Consider the following 22,595-nt stretch of genomic DNA (forward strand, 5'->3'; position numbering starts at 1 on the left):
TTGAGGAGTCACCCCAAGGGGATGGTCTGAGGGTGTCTCTACCACTAACCACTCAAGAGGATTTTTGGATTGCCATCTATTTTGAATGTGCCTTTGTGGCACAAACACTTATAAAAATGCATGCTTTCTTCAGGATTTGAACTTTTGCCCATCAGTACTGCAGTCAGTGTCACTAACCACTATACTGTCTGATTGGAGCAGAATGTGACAGGATTGTCTTGGGATTCAGAGGTTGATTTGTAAGATTAGAACTAACATAAGGCACTGTACTAGTGACAGATTTCATCGTCCATATTTAGTTATATCATCCCAAAATGTCTGTAGGGGCTCTTTTCCATGGGAAGTCACTAGCATTAGACATGCACAGACAGGGGAATTAGTTCTAGTACTACGAATGAAAAATGTACATCCTGTAAAAAATTTATTGCATTTCTTGAAAAATAAATCATTGAAATGCGGATGGGGTCTTTTCTTCTCTTAAAAGTCTCAGCTTCTAGTGTCCCAGTGAAAGCAGGAATACATTGATTTTTAATACTTATTATTAAAATAAAATTTTCAAGATCAAAAGAATTTTCACCTGAAATTGTGGTTCAGAGGCATAAAAGGTTTGGCTAGAATTATGATTTATCTAAAAAACTGAGAAGCACATTTAAGCTCTGAGAACCTGTTATCAGTTTCTTATCTTTAACCCAATGAGCCATGACTGCTCCTGTATCATTGAATGTTTTTTACTGAACTGTTAACTAGTTCATATCAGTTATAAGTTACAAATGTTTAGAATGTGGAGTTTATATGACATTTTTTATATTTGATTCTTTGGTTTGGAAATAAAACTTTGTTAATTTATGAAAGGACAAAATCTTGCAGCCCAAGAAAGCTTGGTATAGAAAGCATAAAAACCAACATACCAACATCTGAGTATAGTCTTCACCTGTAGACAGTGGCGGATAGGGTCGGGGGGCAACTGAGCAGACGCCCGATGGGCCGGAATGATTTTGGGCCGATCAAGAAACTCGAATGATCGAATTGAGACAGATGGCTTGCGAGATAGCTCTGTGCATGAGAGAGACGTGGATGCTCGGACTGCATATCGCACTCAAACTCGCATGAGATACGGTAGCTATAGGCTGTAGGGTAGAGGTAGAGTAGAGCTTATAGTCAATAGTGGTCGACAGTCGTAAAGTAGATTTATAAAATACAGTACAGTCACATTCTAATTTAATTGTGAAATTGAAAATACTGCATTATAACTGTAATTAAAAAAGATTCTCGAGTGAATTTTATTGTGACTGTCGCTGAACATTTTTGACTGTTTATCTATATTATTAGGGCATTATGCTGGTGTAACAGTTGATAAGCTTGAGGATGAATATCAGGACCTAGTAAGTAAATGGGAAATACTAGAAAATTCAATTAAAAGTCATTATTTTGAATCTGATACCAAGTCAGAAGGAAATAGTGCTTTATCTATTAATGAATATTCATCCAAAGCTAAATGATGATCTAAAGCTAAGATGCAATTAAAAAAAAATGAATTTTAGCTTTAGATTTTTAAAAATTGCATCTTGTGTGTATATAAATTACTCTTGAAATATAATTTATATAGAAACACATATGTCAATGTCTTTTTTTTTTTTTTTTTTTTTTTTTTTTTTTTCTTTTTGCGAGTTTGTACTCACCTTATATGTACTACAAGTTGAATGCGAAAGAACTTTTTCAAATTTAAAAATTGGATTAAGGAGTACTATGAGCAAGCTAATTTGGAGTCATTGCTATTCACGAACATGAGGAAGGATATTTTGGCTAAAGAAAAAATTTAACTTATAATGGAGGAAATATTTGCTCAAGTGCCTGAAACTAAAAAATATTTAAATGGCTAGTTATGAATCAATCGCCTATTTTGTTTTTAAACATTTTTAACGTTTTACTTTCAAGTTACTTCAAAACATCTTTCAAAATATAACTTACTAGTATGGATTAAAGTGTTACTTTTCTGCAAAAGTATATTTTTATTTTATAAAATTATTTTTCATGATGATGAGAATGATAACTTATATGACATTTCATATGGAGTCTTAGAGCCGGCATATTTTTTATCCTGCCAGGGATGATTTCTTTGGCCAATCTGCCAGCCAATCTGCCACTGTCTCTAGAATATTCTCAAGCACTTAAGAATTCCAGATAATATTTCGTAACACATATTACCATCTTCCCATGAACTTCGCTAAGTTTCTTTTAACCACTTGTGCTAAAAATGTCTCAAACAGCGAGCGATGTGAACACCACATCGATAGGCATTTATCGCAAAAATGAAAATAACGCTGTGAACACTTCGCCTAACAATGAAATTGTTTATTTCTTGAGTTACATCTGGATTGCACTCGCAGACGTGGAGCGTCGTAATTAGACACTTTACCGCTTGTTATATTGTAGCGCATGGCACCGCAACTGTGAAGTTTAGTCATAGCGCAAGTGGTTAAACATTTGATATTTAATATCAAAATTAGGAGCATCAGCTAGTTGATTGAATGTATGCCATGGTTCAAGTTGATTGAATGTATGCCAACTGAATTCGAGTCAAGTGGGTGTGATAAGTATTTCATTTCTCAGCTTAAAGGATCCTATTTTCAAGCACTTTATTTATATATTTAATGAATCTGCAGACTGTGAAGTGTGCTAAGAATTTCTGAAATGAGAACACTTTTTTAAGTTTAAAAAGTTTAGATGCAAAATAGATGTTGTTAAAGAAAAGAAATTCCTAAAGAATGGAAAAATGAGTATAGTCAAAAGTCTTTAATCCGGACTCGTCGGGACTTCGGCGATTCCGGATTATTGATTTTTCCGGATTATAGATCATCAGTTTAAATCTGGTAAGATGGCATGCAGAAATTCTAAAATTAAAAATATAAAACCGTAATTTATAAAATAATGAGCAATTATGATCTAAAGGGTATCAAAATTTACAAAAAAAGAAGCTTAATATTTATTTATTTACTTTATTAAACATTTCTTTCAACGCGCGCATGCGTACCTTACACATAGCCGAAATTAGAAAATTGCAACCAGAAAACTATTTGATTTGTATTCGTGATATTTATAATGACGAGGAATTTGATTTAAATCATATCAAAGATGGAGTACATCGAGATTAAATACTACACTTAGTAAGCAATTGTAAGCCGAATAAAATAAAAACATCTGCCCTGAAGATAACGATAGTGGTGACAGATCAACTTCCAGTTCATTGTGCGCCGCGACGCCCCCCCCCCGCGCAGAGCAGCGTGAAATTGATAAACAGATTTCGGAACGGTTAGATAAACAAAGGATATGCCTTTATCCATTTTTTGTAGCAATTCGTTTTTTGTTTGATGGACATCAAAACATACTTTCGTTTTCTAGATCCTTTGGGAGCTCCAGCATCAGAAATTCTATTTGACATAATCGAAAGTTCAAGCTTACTTTTATAAAAATGCTCTTACAGTCTGCAAAAAATAATAAGCTGGATCCAATTCGAAGATTAAGGAACAACGCAATCATCAACATTAACTGAAATAGATAATTAGATAATTTTAGCTTATACCGTCCGTTATACAGTCAAAAGTCGTTAATCCGGACTCGTCAGGACTTCTGCGATTCCGGATTATCGATTTTTCCGGATTATAGATCATCAGTTTAAATATGGTAAAATGGCATGCAGAAATTATAAAATTAAAAATATGAAACCGTAATTTACGAAATAAAGAACAATTATGATCTAAAGGGTATCAAAATTCACAAAAAAAAAAAAAAAAAAAAGGCTTAATATTTATTTGTTTACTTTATTAAACATTTCTTTCAATCTAAGTTGTTTAAGTTGCTTCGTTTTTTATGTGATAATACAATCTCTTTAATTCTATAAACAAACATAATTTCTTGTACAGTTACAAAGTTCCGCTGTTCAAGTCCTTTAATTGCTGTGTCGAGAATACCAACTAATTTGTCAATCGAAATTTTTTCGTTTTCGATAACCTCTGTCACTTTCATCGCTATCGGAAGCGAATTATAATGATGAGGCATTTGATTTAAATCATATCAAAGACGGAGTACATCGAGATGAAATACTACATTGAGTAAGCAATTATAAGCCAAATAAAATAAAAACATCTGCCCTTAGGATAAGGATAATGCTGACAGATCAACTTCCAATTCATTGCATGCCGCCGCGGCGTTAAAGATAAACAAGCGTTAAAGTTTAGATAAACAAAGGATATGCCTTTATCCATTTTTTTGCAGCAATTCCACTTTTTGTTTAATGGACTCCGAAAGATACTTTCGCTTTGTATATCCTTTACATATTAGTAAATATATATTGAAAATTCTATTTGACATAATCGAAAGTTCAAGCTTACTTTCATAAAATTGCTCTAACAGTCTGTAAAAAATAATAATCCAGATCCAATTCGAAGATTAAGGAACAACGCAATCTGCAACATTAACTGAAATAGATAATTAGATAATTTTAGCTTAGCTTATCCCGTCCGTTATACATTAAACGCGCATTCGTAAACGTATTTTGCGCACGCGCACACGCAAATTCGTAGCGGTAAAGGTCTTACGCGCATGCGTCAACGCGATGCATGCGCAGAAAGGTTGTAGCTTTGAGGTCCAGATTATAGATCATTGCGGATTATGGGTGTCCGAATTAACGACTTTTGACTGTACATTAAACGCGCACACGAAAACGTATTCTGCGCTTGCGCAGACGCATATGCGCAGTCGTAAATGTCTTGTGCGCACGCGTAAAACGCCTATGAGCATGCGTCAACGTGGCGCATGCGCAGAAAGATTTTAGCTTTGAGGTCCGGATTATGGGTGTCCAAATTAACGACTTTTGACTGTATCAATAAAAAGGTGTCCTGAAAGGGAAAGGTAAAAAATCTTTAGGACATACTATTTTAAACATAATGGTAGTTATAAAATATTAAAAGAGTAAGAAAAAGTTTTTCTGTGAATACATATAAGTTGAGCTTCAATTTCTGGTACACTTTACTTTGACCTGTGTTTGCCATAGAAGCCAAAGCAAGGCATATTATGAATATGATTTCTCTAAAGAATAGTTTTGTAACGACATTAGGTTAATTTGAAGCATGAAAGGTAAAAAATTAGCAACGCCTTCACCGGGAATCGAACCACGGACCTATGGAACATACACCCAGCGTGCAGACCACCATACGATGAAGGCATGCCAAGAAAGTGGGAGAAATACCTTATATACTTCAACTTTTAACGGGCGACTGGGATTTTTAGGGAATCCAATCGCCAAATCCTGGGTGTGGAGAATCATCATCTAACACCCTTTTAGTTCGGGTGCCACTGTAGAGATATTAGGTATTTTTTTTTTTAAGCAGGCAAGATGAAAAATGAGCAAATGCCTTCACCAGGAATCGAACCGTGTATACGTATATGGAATACCCTTCCAGCGTGCAGACCACCACACTACGAAGGCATGCCAAGAAGGAGCAAGAAATACCTTATAGTTTTAATAGGTAGATTTTAAACCAATATGTAAATAAAAGAGAGAATAAAAAATTATAACTAAAAATTAACTTTCAAAAGAGCATTTATTGCACATTAGGAATTAAAAATGTTACAAATTTTATATAACTAAAATTAGGAATTAAAAATGTTACAAATTTTATATAACTAAAAATTGTATATAGTATATGCTGGAGAATGAAGTAAACACCATTAATAGAAAATTTTAGCCAACCCTTAATAACTAGTTACAGTGGGAAAGAAATCACGAACAAAACATTACATATCTCTAGAATAATAAAAATGTACGATTCTTATTTGCCTATATTGTTCTAAAATCTGTTCATAAAATAAACATTTTAAACTTATTTAGTAACGAATTTGAAAAAGATTCTTTTTAAATGGATTTATCATATTTTGTTTTACAAATAAATTGAATTATAGTATAATTAATACCTATTCAAAATCTGATATAATTTTATAGATAAATTCCCAATAACTGCAATCATGAATACTACTCAGAAGATTCAAGGCAATAGCATACATTGGTTTCGCAAGTGTTTGAGGCTACATGATAATCCGGCTTTAGTTGAAGCAGTGAAGAATGGCAATTATTTTTGGCCAATTTTTATTTTGGACCCATGGTTTGTGAAAAATATGAGAGTAGGTCCTAACAGATGGAGATTTTTGATGCAGTCTTTAGCAGATCTTGATGCCAGTTTACAAGAATTTAATTCAAGGCAAGTATGTATTCTGGAATCTTTAGTTATAGAAAGTGAATTTATTTACTTGTTATAATTGTTTTAATTAATAAGATAAATAATTACGAATTATATATTCATAGCTTGAAATATCATTTGCTTGTGTTCATATTCAAACTGTTTGCTATTAATGTGCATTTAATGAAATTCTTTAATTGTTCTTACATAAATTTGAATTTTTTAACTGGAAATTTTAATGCATTGCATGTGTAAGAAATACAGTAAAAAAATAGACTTTCAAATATCAAAATAAAAGGAGGTAGAATAAAATTATAGAACTAGGAGAAAAAAGAAATTTTATGACATTATAACATAGTCCCCCCCTTTTTTAAAAAAAATTTGTGCATTAAACATTTCTCATTTTCTTTTTCATTCATATCAGTGGTCTCAAGCTCAAAATTCATGTGGGTCGAATACTTGACCTGGAATTTTAACTTAACAACAAACTTGTAGAGTCTCAATCTCTCTAGTAACATAAACTATGAAAATCCTACAAAGTCGGAAGCGACTTATCCCTATATCTTGGATATTAGAACAGACGTAAAGGTGGAAAAGGTGAAAAGGACCCTTTTATTTAACATAAAGTTAACAGAAGATATTGCTCATGCTTACAGAATCAGTCAGTATTTATGACATAAACTAAAATGTAATGATTTGAACTTAACTTTTTGTTAGCCCAAAGGCTACATAGGCAAAGACATACAAGTTGGCCCTTACCTAATATTATCGTGACAAGCGTAATGCAAGAATAATGCAACACCACAGATAAACTGTTCTCAAGAGAATCAAATAGCAATGTGGCCTTCAGGAGGTTGATTCTAATTCTACCATCTAAAACCTTCCTTTAAAATACTATCTCACTTGAATATGCATGAACTAGGAATTAGTCTTCTGGTAGGAAAATGGAAAGCAAGAAAGGCAGAAAAGCTAATTAACATAAAACTGGTCAATAAAAATAAATGAGTTTAATAATATTTAATTTATAATAATAAATTTAATAAGTCTGAACACTCTACAGACTTATTAAATATTTATTAAAACATATATAAATAGCAGTAATAATAATGCAAAGGGAAAGATTAAAATTTATAATATTTTATTTTCTGTCTGCAAAAAAATACTTGTAAGAAATTTCTGTTGGTTGCATTTTGTAATTCAAACATCCTAAGAGCTAAATATTAAATCTCAGACTGCCATTTATTTCAAATAATTCTAATATCTTGAATTAATCACTTATATTTGATATAAACTGAAAATAAATGATTCATGAAAACTTTCTGAGTGTAACAAAATTTGAGAATAAATAATGACAAGCAATTTGCAGTCTATATCTTTGTCTACAGTGTTTATATTTTTAATTGTCATTTCCTGGGATGTAACATTTCTATAAGCACAGCATTAACAACAAATACATAATTAAACTGTATTCATAGGCATGGCTGCATAAAATAGCTTCTGGGGCTACCAATTTAGGACCACTGGTTTATATCATTTAAAGAACAATTTTCTTCATATATGAATTGATTTATTTGTGTATATGCATATGCATATTTCCAGAGGTAGAAAAAGGTATCAGATAGAATAGGAATTTCTAATTAGTTCATTACCTTTGAGTTATTTATTATTATTATTATTGTATTAACCACATTGAAAGCTGCTGCTATATGGGAAATGTATAAAATAACAAGACTGCTCAAGATCAACTCAAAAGCATGCAGCAATCAACCAGTAGCTTGCAGTTGATGAGTTGGCCTACCGCAGTGTGTAGAATATCATATTCTCTTCTTGAGACACTACAGCCTATTGCTGGCCAAGGTTGTCTCAGTCAGTCTACGCCATCTGGAACTATTCATAGCAATACTCCTCCAGTCTCCCTTATGTATGGTATTAATGCCATTCTCAACAGCATCAAGTCACCTAATTGGTGGCCTTCCTTGCTTTCTAGCTCACATAGGTTTGGTAAATGTGAGCTGTTTTACTGGGTTTGTGTCTTCAGTTCTGTATAAATGACCCAACCATCAAATCCTGTGGTTTTTTATGACCTTGGCAATATCAGGCTGTCTAAGTTTTTGGAAATTCCATGATTATACATTGATCTCCAAACACCAATTTCACAAACAGTGCCAAATATTTTTCTTAGTATTTTACATTCAGAGATCAATAATTTACTTTCAGTTATTTTAGTCATTGCCCAGCACTTGCAGCCATATAGTATGATGAGATGTAACAGGATTTTATATATATTAAGTTTAGTATTATGGCAGATAAATTAAGATTTGAACTGATTTTTAAGACTATGGTAGCATCTACCAGGGTTCGTACGGTCCTTAAAAGTCCTTAATTTTTTCAAAAATGATTTTTGGTCCTTAAAAGTCCTTAATTTTGGTCAAAATGAATAAACGGTCCTTAATTTTGCTCATTTGACATTTCTTATCATTTCTAATGATTGCCATTCTATGTGTGAATTGCGATTTCTCATGAATATGGAATTGCACGGCTCTTAACCAATCTGTTGGCGAATTTGCGTTGCAAACGATTAAAAAAAAAAAAAAAATAAAATAAAAAATAAACAGCTACTCGAACGAAAGTATCGGTGTCTGATTGGCTATTCACTCAATCTTTCGAAACAGGTGTTATCCATAAATTTAGAAATTTAGGCAGATTGTGACGAAAGCGGGAAGCCGGAAGTTCTTTAAGAGGCGAAAGTGATGATGAAGGTGCTCGAGAAAAAAAAAAGGGGGGGGGATTCTGAAAATATTTGCCAAAATTAGAGCAATCCCAACCTGGAAGGCCACAACCCTTCCGACGCCAATAGGAACGAGATGCCTGGAAAGTGCATTTTCAATAAACTGTGGCTTCATCAAGCTGACTACAAAGACTGGATATTGATGGATGACAATCCTTATAAAGCTAAATGTGGTCTTTGTTTGAAACAAATTGAAATTTCTATAATGGGAGAGTCAGCGCTGAAAATTCCTATGAAAATTAAGTTTCGTTTTATCATTTCAATTTGTTTTTACACGGTTTTGCTTAGCTTAATTTCTGTGTTTGTTTCAATTAAGCCATAAATTAATTTTTTATCACTTTCTACGGAGTTTATTCTCTTTTTCACATACTATATGTATGGGATATCGGGGTTATGAGTTTATTTCTGCAGAGGGTCTGTTATCGATTTCGCGGGAAATCTGTTGGCTCCATTTCGATTTTAGGTCGCCAAGGGCAAATTCGGTAACGTTAGCCGAGAAAAAGTGAAGTTCGGAAATACGTTTTGAAGCTTCAATAGACAATTAAGTATTTGGTTTAATCCTGTGCTGTTGATAGTAATGCATTATTTTTGCTAATGGCGATACAATTATTAGTTGAAAACAACTAACTAATTAAAAATTTTTTAATATTTTTAAAGCTGAAAACAACTAATTGAAACTAATTTTCCTGAATTAACTAGACGCAAAATTAACTTTCATGAATTACTAAAAAGTTGTTGGGTAGAAGTTTAACTGAAAATATACATTCCGTATATATATATATTTATACAGTACAAAGTCCGAGGTCGGGACTTCGGCGATACCAGATTTGAGATTTTTCCGGATATTAGATCATTTTAAATCTACTAAGATGGCACGTAGAAATTATAAAATTGAAAATATGAAATCGGGATTTATGAAATAATGAAGCATTTATGATTTAAAGGGTATCAAAATTTACAAAAGAAAAGAGCTTAATATTTATATGTTTACTTTATTAAACATTTCTTTCAATGTGAGTTGTTTGATTTGTTTTCTCTGCTGATACTTTAGACTAATACTATAGACATATAATTTCTTGTTGAGTTATTAAGTTCCATTGTTCAAGTCCTGTAATTGCTGTGTCGAGAATTCCGAATAACTTGTCAATTAAAATTTTTTCTCGTTCAGTAACCTCTCTGTTACTTTCTTCACTATGGGTAGCTGTATTTTCTGGATTTAGAACCATACTACAGATTTCGCCCTCCGTTAATTGATTGATGATTGGGGCATTGTCATCGCAATAAAAAAATTCTGTTTAACTTCCCTAAATTCTGCCGCCTGGTGCGGCCATGCGAGCTCTGGCGCTGGTTCTGGCTTTATGTGAATAACAAATCAGTTATTCTTAATTCAAATAGCACTAAATATAATCGTTTGTTCTATGAGTATCATTAACAAAATCTATTTTCAGCATAAGGAAAGAAATTTCTGTTAAATCTCCCCTAGTCAACATTTTAGCGCATTAAACTTAAATCTGTAATCGGATAATACTCTTTTATTTGGCGTCCCTGCATGAGTCATCACTCAAATTGTCATCCTGCGGTGATGAAAGCAAAATACAATAAATAATAATTCGCGATTTCGGCATCAAGGATATAAAATATTAGTTGCTGTAAAATTAACAAATGTTTCGGTTTGAGATTATGCCAAGCAGATACGCAGCTATGGAGTCAAGTTACTAATCACACAAATTTATGCTAAAATAATTATTTCTTCAATAATGAGATATTTTATTTACCGCTAAACTGAGATTAAGAATCGGAATTTCCGACATGTTTTTTTATGATGAGGAAAAAAATCTAATGCGCATGCGTAAAGCATACCCCTTCCTCCAAAAAAGCCCTAAAAATTGGTTGGTGGTGGCTTTGAGGTCCGGATTTTAGATCATTCCAGATATTTGATGTCCGGATCTCGGAATCTGTACTGTATATATACATATATATATATATGTACTACAGTCAAAAGTCGTTAGTCCGGACTCGTCGGGACTTCGGCGATTCCGGATTTTTGATTTTTCCGGATTATAGATCATCAGTTTAAATCGCGTAAGATGGCATGCAGAAATTCTAAAATTAAAAATATGAAACCGTAATTTATGAAATAAAGAACAATTATGATCTAAAGGATATCAAAATTTACAAAAAAAAAAAAAAAAAAAAAAAAAAAAAGGCTTAATATTTATTTGTTTACTTTATTAAACATTTCTTTCAGTGTAAGTTGTTTAAGTTGCTTCGTTTTATGTGATAATACTTTCTCGGTACTTTTCCGTTTCGCCGGCGCAAATCTCGCCAAGCAGACTTTATTGGCGACAACATACAGTATACACATAAAAAATATTTAAAAAATTTTAATTCTAAGAATTCTCTTTTTGAAGGCATAAACATTTTAATATCGTTTAAAACTTTATAAAAAGCCAATAAATAAAGACAATAAATTTGTAAAAAGACATTAATTTAAGAATTTACTATGCTTTCATGGTTCAACATACTAATTCGCCGGTTCATATCACATGACCCCAAGCGATCTCATCACACGTAAACTACTCTACAAAAATCTAATGCTCTCAGTAATTATCTACCTTAATTTCAAGTTAAATCTTAATTTGGAACACAAGTTTAAATGCAAGAAATATTTCAGTGCGTACGAATAGCTTACTCAGAAATTATGTAAAACTGCAGTGCTTCACTAATGCATTCTCATTAGAATTGATGAATTTAACCCTTGACTTTCCTTTTCTATATTTTCGGCCTCGGGTAAGCGCTGTAATTGCATCCTAATTGACTTAAACTCCGAAAATGGCCTTAGACATAAAACTGAACTATCTGATAAAATTCTGTGTAATAATATGCCAGCATTGAAAGAAACAATCAATCTGATAAGAAAAAGCTGCGACTTGTTTTGAAAATGAGGCGTAAAAGGTTACCAGCGAGAATATTCCGTTTGGCATCGGTTGTACCATTATTGGCGACTTTATCGCTTGCGCCGGCAAAACGGAAAAGTACCACTTTCTCTTTAATTCTATAAACAGACATAATTTTTTTTTCAGTTACAAAGTTCCGCTGTTCAAGTCCCGTTAATTGCTGTGCCGAGAATACCGACTAACTTGTCAATCGAAATTTTTTCGTTTTCACTAACCTCTCTGTCACATTCTTCATGTCTTTATCCATTTTTTGCAGCAATTCCACTTTTTGTTTCATGGACATAGAAATATACTTTCGTTTTGTACGATCCTTTGGGAGCTCCAGATTCGGAAATTCTATTTGACATAATAGAAAGTTCAAGTTTACTTTTATAGTATTGCTCTTACAGTCTGCAAAAAATAATAAGCCGGATCCAATTCGAAAATTAAGGAACAACGCAATCATCAACATTAACTGAAATAGATAATTAGATAATTTTAGCTTATACCGTTCGTTATACATAAAACGCGCACGCGAAAGCGTATTCTGCGCTTGCGCACACGCAAATGCGCAGTCGTAAGAGGTCTACTCGCACGCGTAAACGCCTATGCGCATGTGTCAACGCGGCGCATGCGCAGAAAGGTTTTAGCTTTGAGGTCCGGATTATAGATCATTCCGCATTATGGGTGTCCAAATTAACGACTTTTAACTGTATATATATATGTACTGTATATATATATAGTAAAAAATGTATCTTTTCAGTATACATTTCTTATTATATAATAATTTATTTTCTAAACAGTATTGATTAATTGATTATATTATCTCCTAAGTTTAATTAAAGTAGAATTATTTTAATAGTGTGCATCCATCATATATATGCGATACTTAATTTTACTAATGCCTTGCATGTAATGCCCCTTTTAGTTGCAAAACATCTTTTCCTTCTCAACTGCAGAGTTTCTTCTAACAGTATCATGAATTTTGTCAAGTTAGAAGAACCATCTACTTCAGGAAAAGATGTAACTGCTAATTCAACATCAATAAGTGTAGAAAATAATAAAATAAATTCTTTTCTTTTCAAATCTGAAGTTACAGATGCAGAAATATTGTGGGCTTTTAAGTGCATCAAAAGCCACTACTCTTTTAAATCTCTGGAGTTGTTCTTAATATCGAAATTAATAAAAAGAAATGATATCAGCAGCAGCTTCTGCAAGGTCTAAATATATGCAGTATTTAGAAGAACAAAAATCTTTAACTAAATCTGAAAATTCAAAGAGGAAAAGAAATATCATTGAGGAAGAAATTGATTATATGAAGCAGAATAAAAAATTTCTTCAAAGGGACATTAAAGATATTAATGAAGAAGTAGATGCTTTAGCAGATGAAGCTGAGACCAGCATGAACATTGATTTGTTTATCAAAGCAAATGAACTTAGAAGAATAGTTAAAGAAAAGGAAATAGACATAAAGAAATTAGATGTTAAAATAGCTGAAAATATTTCAGATTTAAAAAAAGCACAAATGTTTTGTATTTTTTATTGTACAGTTTATTATTCTAGTATCTTTCAAAAAACCAAGGAAATAAATTGTATGTTTACAAATCAGTTATTTTAATCAGCAAAATATTCTTACATTGTGATTATAATAGTAGTTGACTGTGTTTAAATAAATATCAAATAAGTTAATAATAATCATGTAAATCTCTAAAATAGTGACTGTTATTAGTGTAAAATACACTTATGCATATTTTTAAAGAAATTATGTTCCTAATTTAATGTTATCTACTTCATAACTTGTAGGGAGTTAGTTTAATTTTCAAAATTGTTTTATGGTAAGTATTAAAGTGAATTTAATAATAGTGCATAAATACACACTTCTGTTAGTTTCTTAAAGTGAAATTACAAGCATAAAGTCGGTTGTATGGATAGTTGCTTTATTCTATTTGTTTTTTTGTTTGCTGATAGGTCCTTAATTTTTTCTTTGATGGTCCTTAAAAGTCCTTAATTTTCATGTAAGGAAATGTGTACGAACCCTGATCTACTTGCATGAGGAGCCTGCTATTAATTTCCATAGATAAAACATTATTATTAGTAACAATAGTTCCAAGATATTTGAATTGCCATATTTTCGAAAGTTTAGTCGTTCATAGTCAGTGGTGATAGATTAGTTGATTTATGGGCAACTTCTAAAATTTTGTTTTATCTTCATTTATGGTTAGGCCTAATTTTCTTGCCTCAGCTTCTAATAGATTGAATGAATTTGTGACATACTTTCTGGATCTACTCACCAAAACAATGTCGTAGGCGAATGCCAAAATTTGTATTGTCTTATGGTAAATATCATATTCTCTAGACAACTTAAAACTAAATTAGTTGTCACATGATATAAAATTGTATTTTGGAAAGAATCTAATTTTAAAATAAATTAGTTGTCACACGATATAAAAATATATTTTGGAGTTTTCTTTTCTAGCATGCTTTGCTGATATAGAAAACTAACCTTATCTCCAAGTCTGATATTTTCTATTTAAATATGTTACTAATCCATGGTTGATAATATATGATAGAAGCTATTACATCCACATTATAGAATAGAATTATCAGATCTTCAAAATGAATTTATGAGTATCTTAATTTTCAAATAATATTTTGTATAATGTATTTATGTTTAAAATATATTTTTTATGATTTAAATGACATTCAAATATTAATTTAAGTTCTTTTTAAATAACTGGTGAATTTAATGATAGTTTATGTAGTTTCGATGTATGAAGTTTTATATATGATTTATGAATGTTTGAATTTAGATTGTTTGTTATTCGAGGCAATCCTATGGACGTTTTACCTGAGGCAGTAAAGAGATGGAATATAAAGCTTTTAACATATGAGCACGATACTGAACCTTATGCAAAACAGAGAGATGAAGACATTGATAAAATGATGGAAAAATTAAATGTTATAGTCACAAAAGGCTACACTAACACGCTGTATTCACCGGAGCAGTGAGTATAAATGTATAGTGTTTAATATCATTTTACTATTTTATAATATAAGTGCATATTTATTTTGTCCCATCTTACAAAGGTTACAGGCTATAATTTGACATCACTAAAAATATTCTTTGGAAACATGTTTCAATTATGATTGAAACTGCTATCTAAAACAATACATGATAGACAATGCAACAGTTAATACAGTATTTACAGATACAGGGATACCATAGCTATTTGTCAAATGGAATAAAAATAATAGATAGACCCCCCCCGAAAAAAAGAACCTTGTACTCTTAAAGTAATCTAAGAAAGAAATCTTGTTTAGATATTAAACTGGTAATAAAGAATCATTTTCCAAGTTCTTGTTTCGTTACTTTATATCATAAGATATCTATGACATTATTATATTTTGCATTTTCTTGCATGATTGCAGTATTGGGAGACATGTCTCTGTACTTATTTCTTACCATTTTTGAGCTATTTGAATATGTATTTGTATTTATACTTTATGTGAGCAGGTTATTCTGTTACTAGAAATAATTTTTTTGAGTTTCTATATTTAATTTCACTATCGTTTATCTATCTGCTTTTTGTAATGCTGATAAAGTTATGAAATTTTTTAAGTTATGAAAGTTTTACTAAGTGATGACTTGATTTTTTATAATTATTTATTTTATATATAAGTATTTATATAAAGATAAGAAATTTTTCTATTTTTAGAATCATTGATTATAATGGTAAGGTGCCTCTGACATATCAGTCTTTTCTGAAAAGTGTAGAAAAAATAGGATTACCTGCAAAACCAGTTCCTTCTTTTGATATGCTTAAAGAACTGAAAATTGCAAAAGGTTTTTGTTTAATTACTTTTTATAGCAATATAAATATTAATTTAATCTCTTTTATCTATTGATGTTATAGTATTTTAGTTGATACTTGAAGACATAAATTGTGTAATTTTTTATAATTTGAGAAAATGAAATTTATTTATTATTTAAAAATGTACATTTGCAAAATCTAGTGCTTCTGCTTATTGAGTGCAAGTTGTCAAATGTGCATCAAAACGCAAAATGTGGTAGCCTGTTAATATCGTGTCATGAATAGTTTTGCAATGAATAGCTGTGTAATATTTTATGTGTACATTGCCTACGCTATGTGTGATGCTGAATTTGTGTAATTTTCTGATGTTTTTCAAGCAAAAGCTTAAGTAGAAACATCAGAGAATATATATATGTTACTGTAAGAGCCTGAAGTCAGGTAAAACCTAGCTTTTACCTAAGTGGCTTAGTAAAAGTCCGAAGTATGCTTTAATATGATTCCATTTTGAGCTTTTACCAAACTTTTGCAGTAAATCCTAGGAGTTAACAATGCCTTCTGGTAAAAGCCCGAAACGAGGGATTACTTATGATAGGATTTTCCATTCGCAGGTATATTTATTGTATACAGTGTGCCCCCCAAATGTTAAAACACTTTAATTTTTAATTGCTAATATAAATTGTAAAAGGGATCAAAATAAGGTATGATTTAAGATTATGTTAATAGAACTGTCTTACAATTATTTTTTAAAGAGTTACAAGGAATAAAAATAAAAAACTATTGAAACTACTTACGATAACTACTGAAGAGATTTTAGTAATTAAAAAAAAATTTTTTGGCAGTAGTTAAAAAAGTAAATTTATAGCTCAGAAAAAAATAAAAATTATGAAATTTAAATTATAAGAAAAATGTAGTACATTTTTCATTAATTCTTCCTACTACCGGTTGACACGGTTCGTACGGTCCTTAAGAGTCCTTAAAAGGCCTTAGGTTTTTTTGGAATCAATTTTTGGTCCTTAAAAATCCTTAATTTCGATCAAATTCAACAGGGGGTCCTTAATTTTAATCATCTGAAATTTCTGTCTGTTTTTTATGACTGCCATTTTGAATGTGAGTTAGCATTCTGGACAAATATTTTTGACGAGTCATTGGCAAATATCTTTTGAATCTTTTGAATGGGTGAATAGGTTCATGGAATATAATTTGTACCTCTTTCTAACAAACAATGGAATACTCGAGTTTCTGAGCAAGAAGTGAAACATAAGCATTTTGAAATTATTTCATTTTTTCTAATGAACTCTTAAACAAGTTTTTGCTTTTGGGAATGTGAATTCTTTATTAAACGGTTCCAAATTTGGTGATTTATCAACATCTTGATGATTTTAAGATCAGTTTATGTAGAAAATTTTTAATTCTGAATTCTGGGAATTTTTCAACAGTATTTTTTTAAAACATTATAACATCAATCATTTTCATTAAAATAATGCAAATATATTGAAATTGTATTCAAGAAATAATATTAAACGTTTTATTTTTTGCTATCATATTATAAAGTGACATTACTTTTCATTTTGGCAACTTATTATACAATGTTTTGAATCTGAAAAATAAATAAGGTAATAAATGCTTAAATTGCACTTCAACACAATCTAGGAAACAATTCTTAGCAAAAGCAAAATAGCTATGTAATTAATTAAAAATGCCTTCGTTTAAATTTTTTCATGGTAAGCGTTTTTCCTATATAATTGTCTCGATATGCATCAGTTTTCTCTATAAAATTTATTTTACACTTTTTTCCACACTTTTTAAATTTTTTTTCCAACATATTTTTTGGCTTTTTGCTGTTATAGAATTGGCAGTGGTAATTTTTCTTTAGGATTTTAGACATTGCAACTATGGAAAGTTTAGAAGAATTTGAAGGCAAGATTTATAGACCACCAAATCTAGAAGATTCCAGAAAAATGTCTTTGTGTTAACACGTTATGAATATATTACACGTAATGAATTTTTATGTTTGTGATGAATTTTGACTTTGAGAATTTTTGGAAGAACAATGAAAGCATAGTATTTGAATGATTTACTTCTGATATTAGAAATCTTTTTCTTAACATGTTTATCTTTCTTTTGTTTTCTCTACTCACTAGACACAGCATGGAAAATATAAAAAATGAATCGTATCACATGGAGAGGCATTTATAGAAAGGAATTTTTCTGTAATGAAATGAATGATAAAATGTTTTTCATTCTTGGAATACAGAAGGGGGCGCAAAAGCTTCAGTTGTCCCTGGGCACTGAAAACCATAGCTACAGGTTTGTGCACCACACACAGGGCTGGAGCTATGCATTTCCCCACCTGATACAATCTCTGTGGATCCTAAATTCTGCTGCCTATTGCCTTACTAAATTCTAAAATTTTGCCATTTGTAGATTTTTTGCTCGGTGTGTCACTAAATTCTAAAAATTCTGCTACACTGGCTCTGTAACCGGCCTTTAGCATATATTATTTCATATTTATTCTGAATGTTCAGATTACTAAATAAATAAAATTAGCACATTTTTCTATACATTCTAAATGCATTTAGTTTTTTAGAATAACGGAAATCTTTAATTAAATCCAAAAATTCTAAAATGATGAGGAAAGGTATTGAAGAAACAAACCGAATACATAAAGAGAAAGAAATTTTTTCTTCAAGGATATATACATTTATTATTGTGTAAATTAAGCAGTTGTTTAAAATTTCAGCCTTTGCTATAATTTTCCCTTTCCATTTCCTCCCCAGAATAAAAATCACTTTACTAGTTTTTAAACTAAGGTATTGGGGTTGTAAGACAGAATTTGTTTCTGTCCTCCTCTTGCAAGCTGCATTAGTTCCCACCAGTTCTGGTAATTTGTAATAATTCGTGTTTGTGGTATCACTGCCTATATTTGAATTTGTTATGTGATAACTAATTTACGAGTTTGTTACAACATATTACTGAGCCAGATTATATTAAAATTAAATTGTGTAATCTTTGACTACTAGTCCTCAATTTTAGTTTGAATTTGACTGTTCCAATTTAATTGGAGCACCATAAGATGTAGTTGATTTGCTAGCTTAAGAACATACCTTTATATTCTAAGGTCTTTTTAAATAAGAAGTTCATTTAAACTTTTATCTGACTTTGTAGTTACTTTTAGACATAGCAATAATTTGTATCATGTCTGTCAGGGGTTTGAGACTTTTTAACTTTTATCAGATCAAGTAACACCTCACAGGTACGTAGTCGAGAGATTGACAAGTTAATAGATAAAACAAACATGCAGAAACTAGTGGGAATATTGGTTTGCGTACTGAAAAAAAAAAATTCTAATTGATAGAAAAGAGACTTAAAGAGAAGGAAATTTATATAAATTAGCCAGAATGTCTAGAAAAGCTTCAAATTAAAAAGATGTAGAAATATTTTGTTGAGTATTGTTGTTACAAAATGTAAATATTTTGTAGCTTCTAATGTGTTAATTTTAGTATCATTTAAGAATCAGTGTCATAAATTACATTAATTTTAAACTGTGACATGTTAATAAATTGTGATTTTAAGAGTGCTTTTTTAACAAATATTTAAAAAAAAAATTTAATAGTGGCCTTGTTAATCTATAATGACTAAGGGTGTTTAACTAGCTAATTTAATTATTTGTAACCAACTGGCCACCATTAAAAGTTATCTCTGCATATAAAAGTGAGTTATTGTCTTTCATTAATCTTTACTGTGGTCACAAGGTACAGCTCAAAAATGTAAAAAGTAATGTAAAACTGAATTCTTTGCATCTATTGAGACTTAAAATAATACATAACAACTTATCACCTCTGGTGCTTTAGTGGCTTATTGGTGTTTTAGTGGCATATTGGAACCTTAAAATATATTAACTGGGTTACAACCCCTTTAACTCTAAATGAAGTTATTTACAAAACATCTAAACTGAGAAAGTATGTGAAAAAATGAGACATAAAAGAAAAAAATCAGCATAAAGCTAACTGTCAGTAAAACGTAAATAAAATGTCACTAATCTTCTTTCAAATTTGTCCAACTATTATAAGGGTAAAATATTTAATGCTACCTGATAAATTTTATAAAGTTGATTTTATTCTTAAATTTGTTTTATAATTATGTTTAATAATAATGCATTCTACTTGTGGATATATTTTATTCTGAAGATGGTATCACAAAAGTAATTTAATTTATTCAGCTATTTGCTGATAGGTTCTTAATTTTTTTCATTAATGCTCCTTAAAAGTACTTAATTTCCAAGTGCAGAAATGTGTATAAACCCTGATCAGCAAGATATAATTGCAGGTGTGAAAAAAGGCAGAAGTCCGAAGGAGCGATGTCAGGGCTATATGGTAATGTGCAGCAAAAGATCTCATTCTAGCCTGTTCAGAATCCAGCCGGTGAATGCAGACACATGTGGTCTTGCATTATTTTGATGGAACATTACCTTTTTCTGCAGGAACTCAGTTCGACACTTTTTCTTGATAGTAGCGTCAACACGGACTAACATCTCGCTGTTCACCTTACTGTCAAGGATTTTACCTTTTCCCAGATACTCTATGTTGATAATACCATGACAGTCCCACCAGGTACAAAGTATGATCCTATCATTTGTCAAATTGCATTTTGCGATGCTGCCAACGGGCTCATCAGGCGCAGACCAACCCCGTTTTCAGCCTGCTGTTGAAGTAAACACACTTTCCATCATCAGTGACAATTGGTCCAGAAATTTGCCCTTGTGTTTATATTTGAGTATATCAGTGCAGCCCTCAACACATCTATCCTTATCTGCTTGATTTAGCTGATGCAGCCCACAGCTATTGATCTTGTATGTCAAGTGTTTATGCGATGCATAGTGCAACTAATGGACATGATACTAACGTCTAATTCCTTAGCAAGCTCTCGAGTGGTTGCATACTGATCTCTTTTCACAAGTTCTCATAGGTGGGCTTGCTTTTGAACTTTCACAGTGCCATATGATACAACATTAGTACCTAAAGCTGTGTACATGATTTGATGACATTTTGTAGCTGATTTTATGCAACAGAACTAGAAGTAAATGTTGGTTCTAATATGGTAGTGTGATAGTTCCATTTCAGACACCTTGCACTTAATGATAACACTATTTTTTAGTGTTCTAAAGCAAGTCTTTTCTTTTGAAATGCCAAAAATTATTTGACAAAATATGATTAAACACATCAACGCAAACTGTTTGTGCAGACTAAACCAGTTGTCTGCACAAAAACTTGCCAGCCTACTGGCAGTGGGAAATTTTTGTTAAAACCTGATATTTAGAGAACTATTGCAACTCAGCAAAAAATCTTTTTTTATGTTATATAATAAGCATTATTGTAAATGTTACCTCTAAAAAGGTGGAAATGAAATGCTCACTGCATATCAAAAATTAGAAATTAAAAAAAAAAAAAAAAATTGTAACCTATGTTGGTTTTACTAGTGTTTTAACCTTAAATAACAGTTGTGAAATTGTTTTATAAAGTTATGTGAAATATATATATTTAAAAATATTTTATGTATAATGCAATCTTCTTCCTTTGTTCTTTGCACTTTGTATAATACAGTCAATTCAAGTTATATTTTATTTATATATGTCAAATTTTACCCTTTGTGTTTTCTTAAAAGGTGCAAGTACACTTATAGATAGTGATTATGAAGAGAAGTATGCCGTACCAACATTAGAAGAATTAAGAGTAAATCCTGAAATTCTTTATCCTTGTTTATATCCAGGGGGTGAATCAGAAGGTATGAAGCGTCTTGAACATGTGCTTCAGGATGAGGTTATTATTATTATTTTCTCATTTTTTCTAATAGTAAAAGTTTTCAGTTAAAACATTCTGGGAAAGAAGAATGTATTAAAAAGCAAAATAATTGCAAAACTTTACAAAATAAAGCAGCAATAAAATGTAATAACCAAAAATATGCGTGTTCTGCTTAAATATTTTCAAAAAAGTTACAAAAATGAATATTTTCTTATTATTATATTCTTGAGATAAATTTTCAACAGAAATTGTCACAAATTGTCCCCAAATAGTGAGCAGTCTTAACCATAGTCACTTGCAGTTCGCTTGTCATGAGAAGAGCTCTTAGTCACTGTATTTCTGTTGCATTATGTATTTTCCCCCTAAAAAATGTTAACGGTTTTTGGTTTACGAAGGAGTGAGGAAAATACTATATTTTTCTTCCAAAAAAGAGGCATTTTGCCTTTTACCTTGCATTTGAATGTATGAAAATGACCACAAAATGAAACTGCATATCAATGAAAGCATTTGGAAGTGCAGCAGGCTTGAAAATTACAAGCATGAAAAGCATATGTTATGATAACTGGTTTAGTGTTTTAGAATATCACTTGTAACAGCCTTGTGATTTATTTAGTGTTGAGCAGAGAAGCTGACATTTAGTAAGTGGTGAAAGAAGCTACTCAACATCTGCAAAATAAGCATGTTTGTTAGGTACAAATATTAACAACATTAAATTAATCAAAACAACATTGATTAACTTAACAACAATAATGTAATAAAAATCTAGTGATAATCTTTATCCTGTTTAAATATTTGGGCCTGTAAAAATAAAGAAGTATCCAGAAATGTTTCTTCCATTATGATTTAATTGATATTAGATTAATTTTATCTTTAATTATTTATTATCATTAATGAATGACTCTTGATACATATATTATTTTTCTATCTTTATTATGCATCTTCAGTATTTTGAGAGAAATTTTCATATTTTAAAACAGGACCTGGAATAGATTTTTTTAATGCTGAAAATTTGGACACTTATTTTAACA

At 31.0% G+C, this 22,595-nt stretch overlaps 1 protein-coding gene across 1 annotated transcript in view; it reads left to right on the top strand.

The window, feature by feature from the left end:
- Nucleotides 1-22,595, top strand: part of LOC118190929 (cryptochrome-1-like) — an 81,128-nt gene that overhangs the window by 7,867 nt on the left and 50,666 nt on the right. The window contains exons 2-5 of the mRNA XM_035361728.2: nucleotides 5,999-6,254; nucleotides 14,768-14,962; nucleotides 15,674-15,801; nucleotides 21,431-21,585. Of these exons, the coding sequence (XP_035217619.2) occupies nucleotides 6,022-6,254; nucleotides 14,768-14,962; nucleotides 15,674-15,801; nucleotides 21,431-21,585 (711 nt within the window). The 5' untranslated portion in view covers nucleotides 5,999-6,021. The remainder of the gene's footprint in view (nucleotides 1-5,998; nucleotides 6,255-14,767; nucleotides 14,963-15,673; nucleotides 15,802-21,430; nucleotides 21,586-22,595) is intronic.

The sequence above is a fragment of the Stegodyphus dumicola genome, chromosome 10 (assembly GCF_044657685.1).
Source record: "Stegodyphus dumicola isolate Sdum_Otavi_A_Nest chromosome 10, ASM4465768v1".
In the NCBI taxonomy this organism is placed as follows: domain Eukaryota; kingdom Metazoa; phylum Arthropoda; class Arachnida; order Araneae; family Eresidae; genus Stegodyphus; species Stegodyphus dumicola.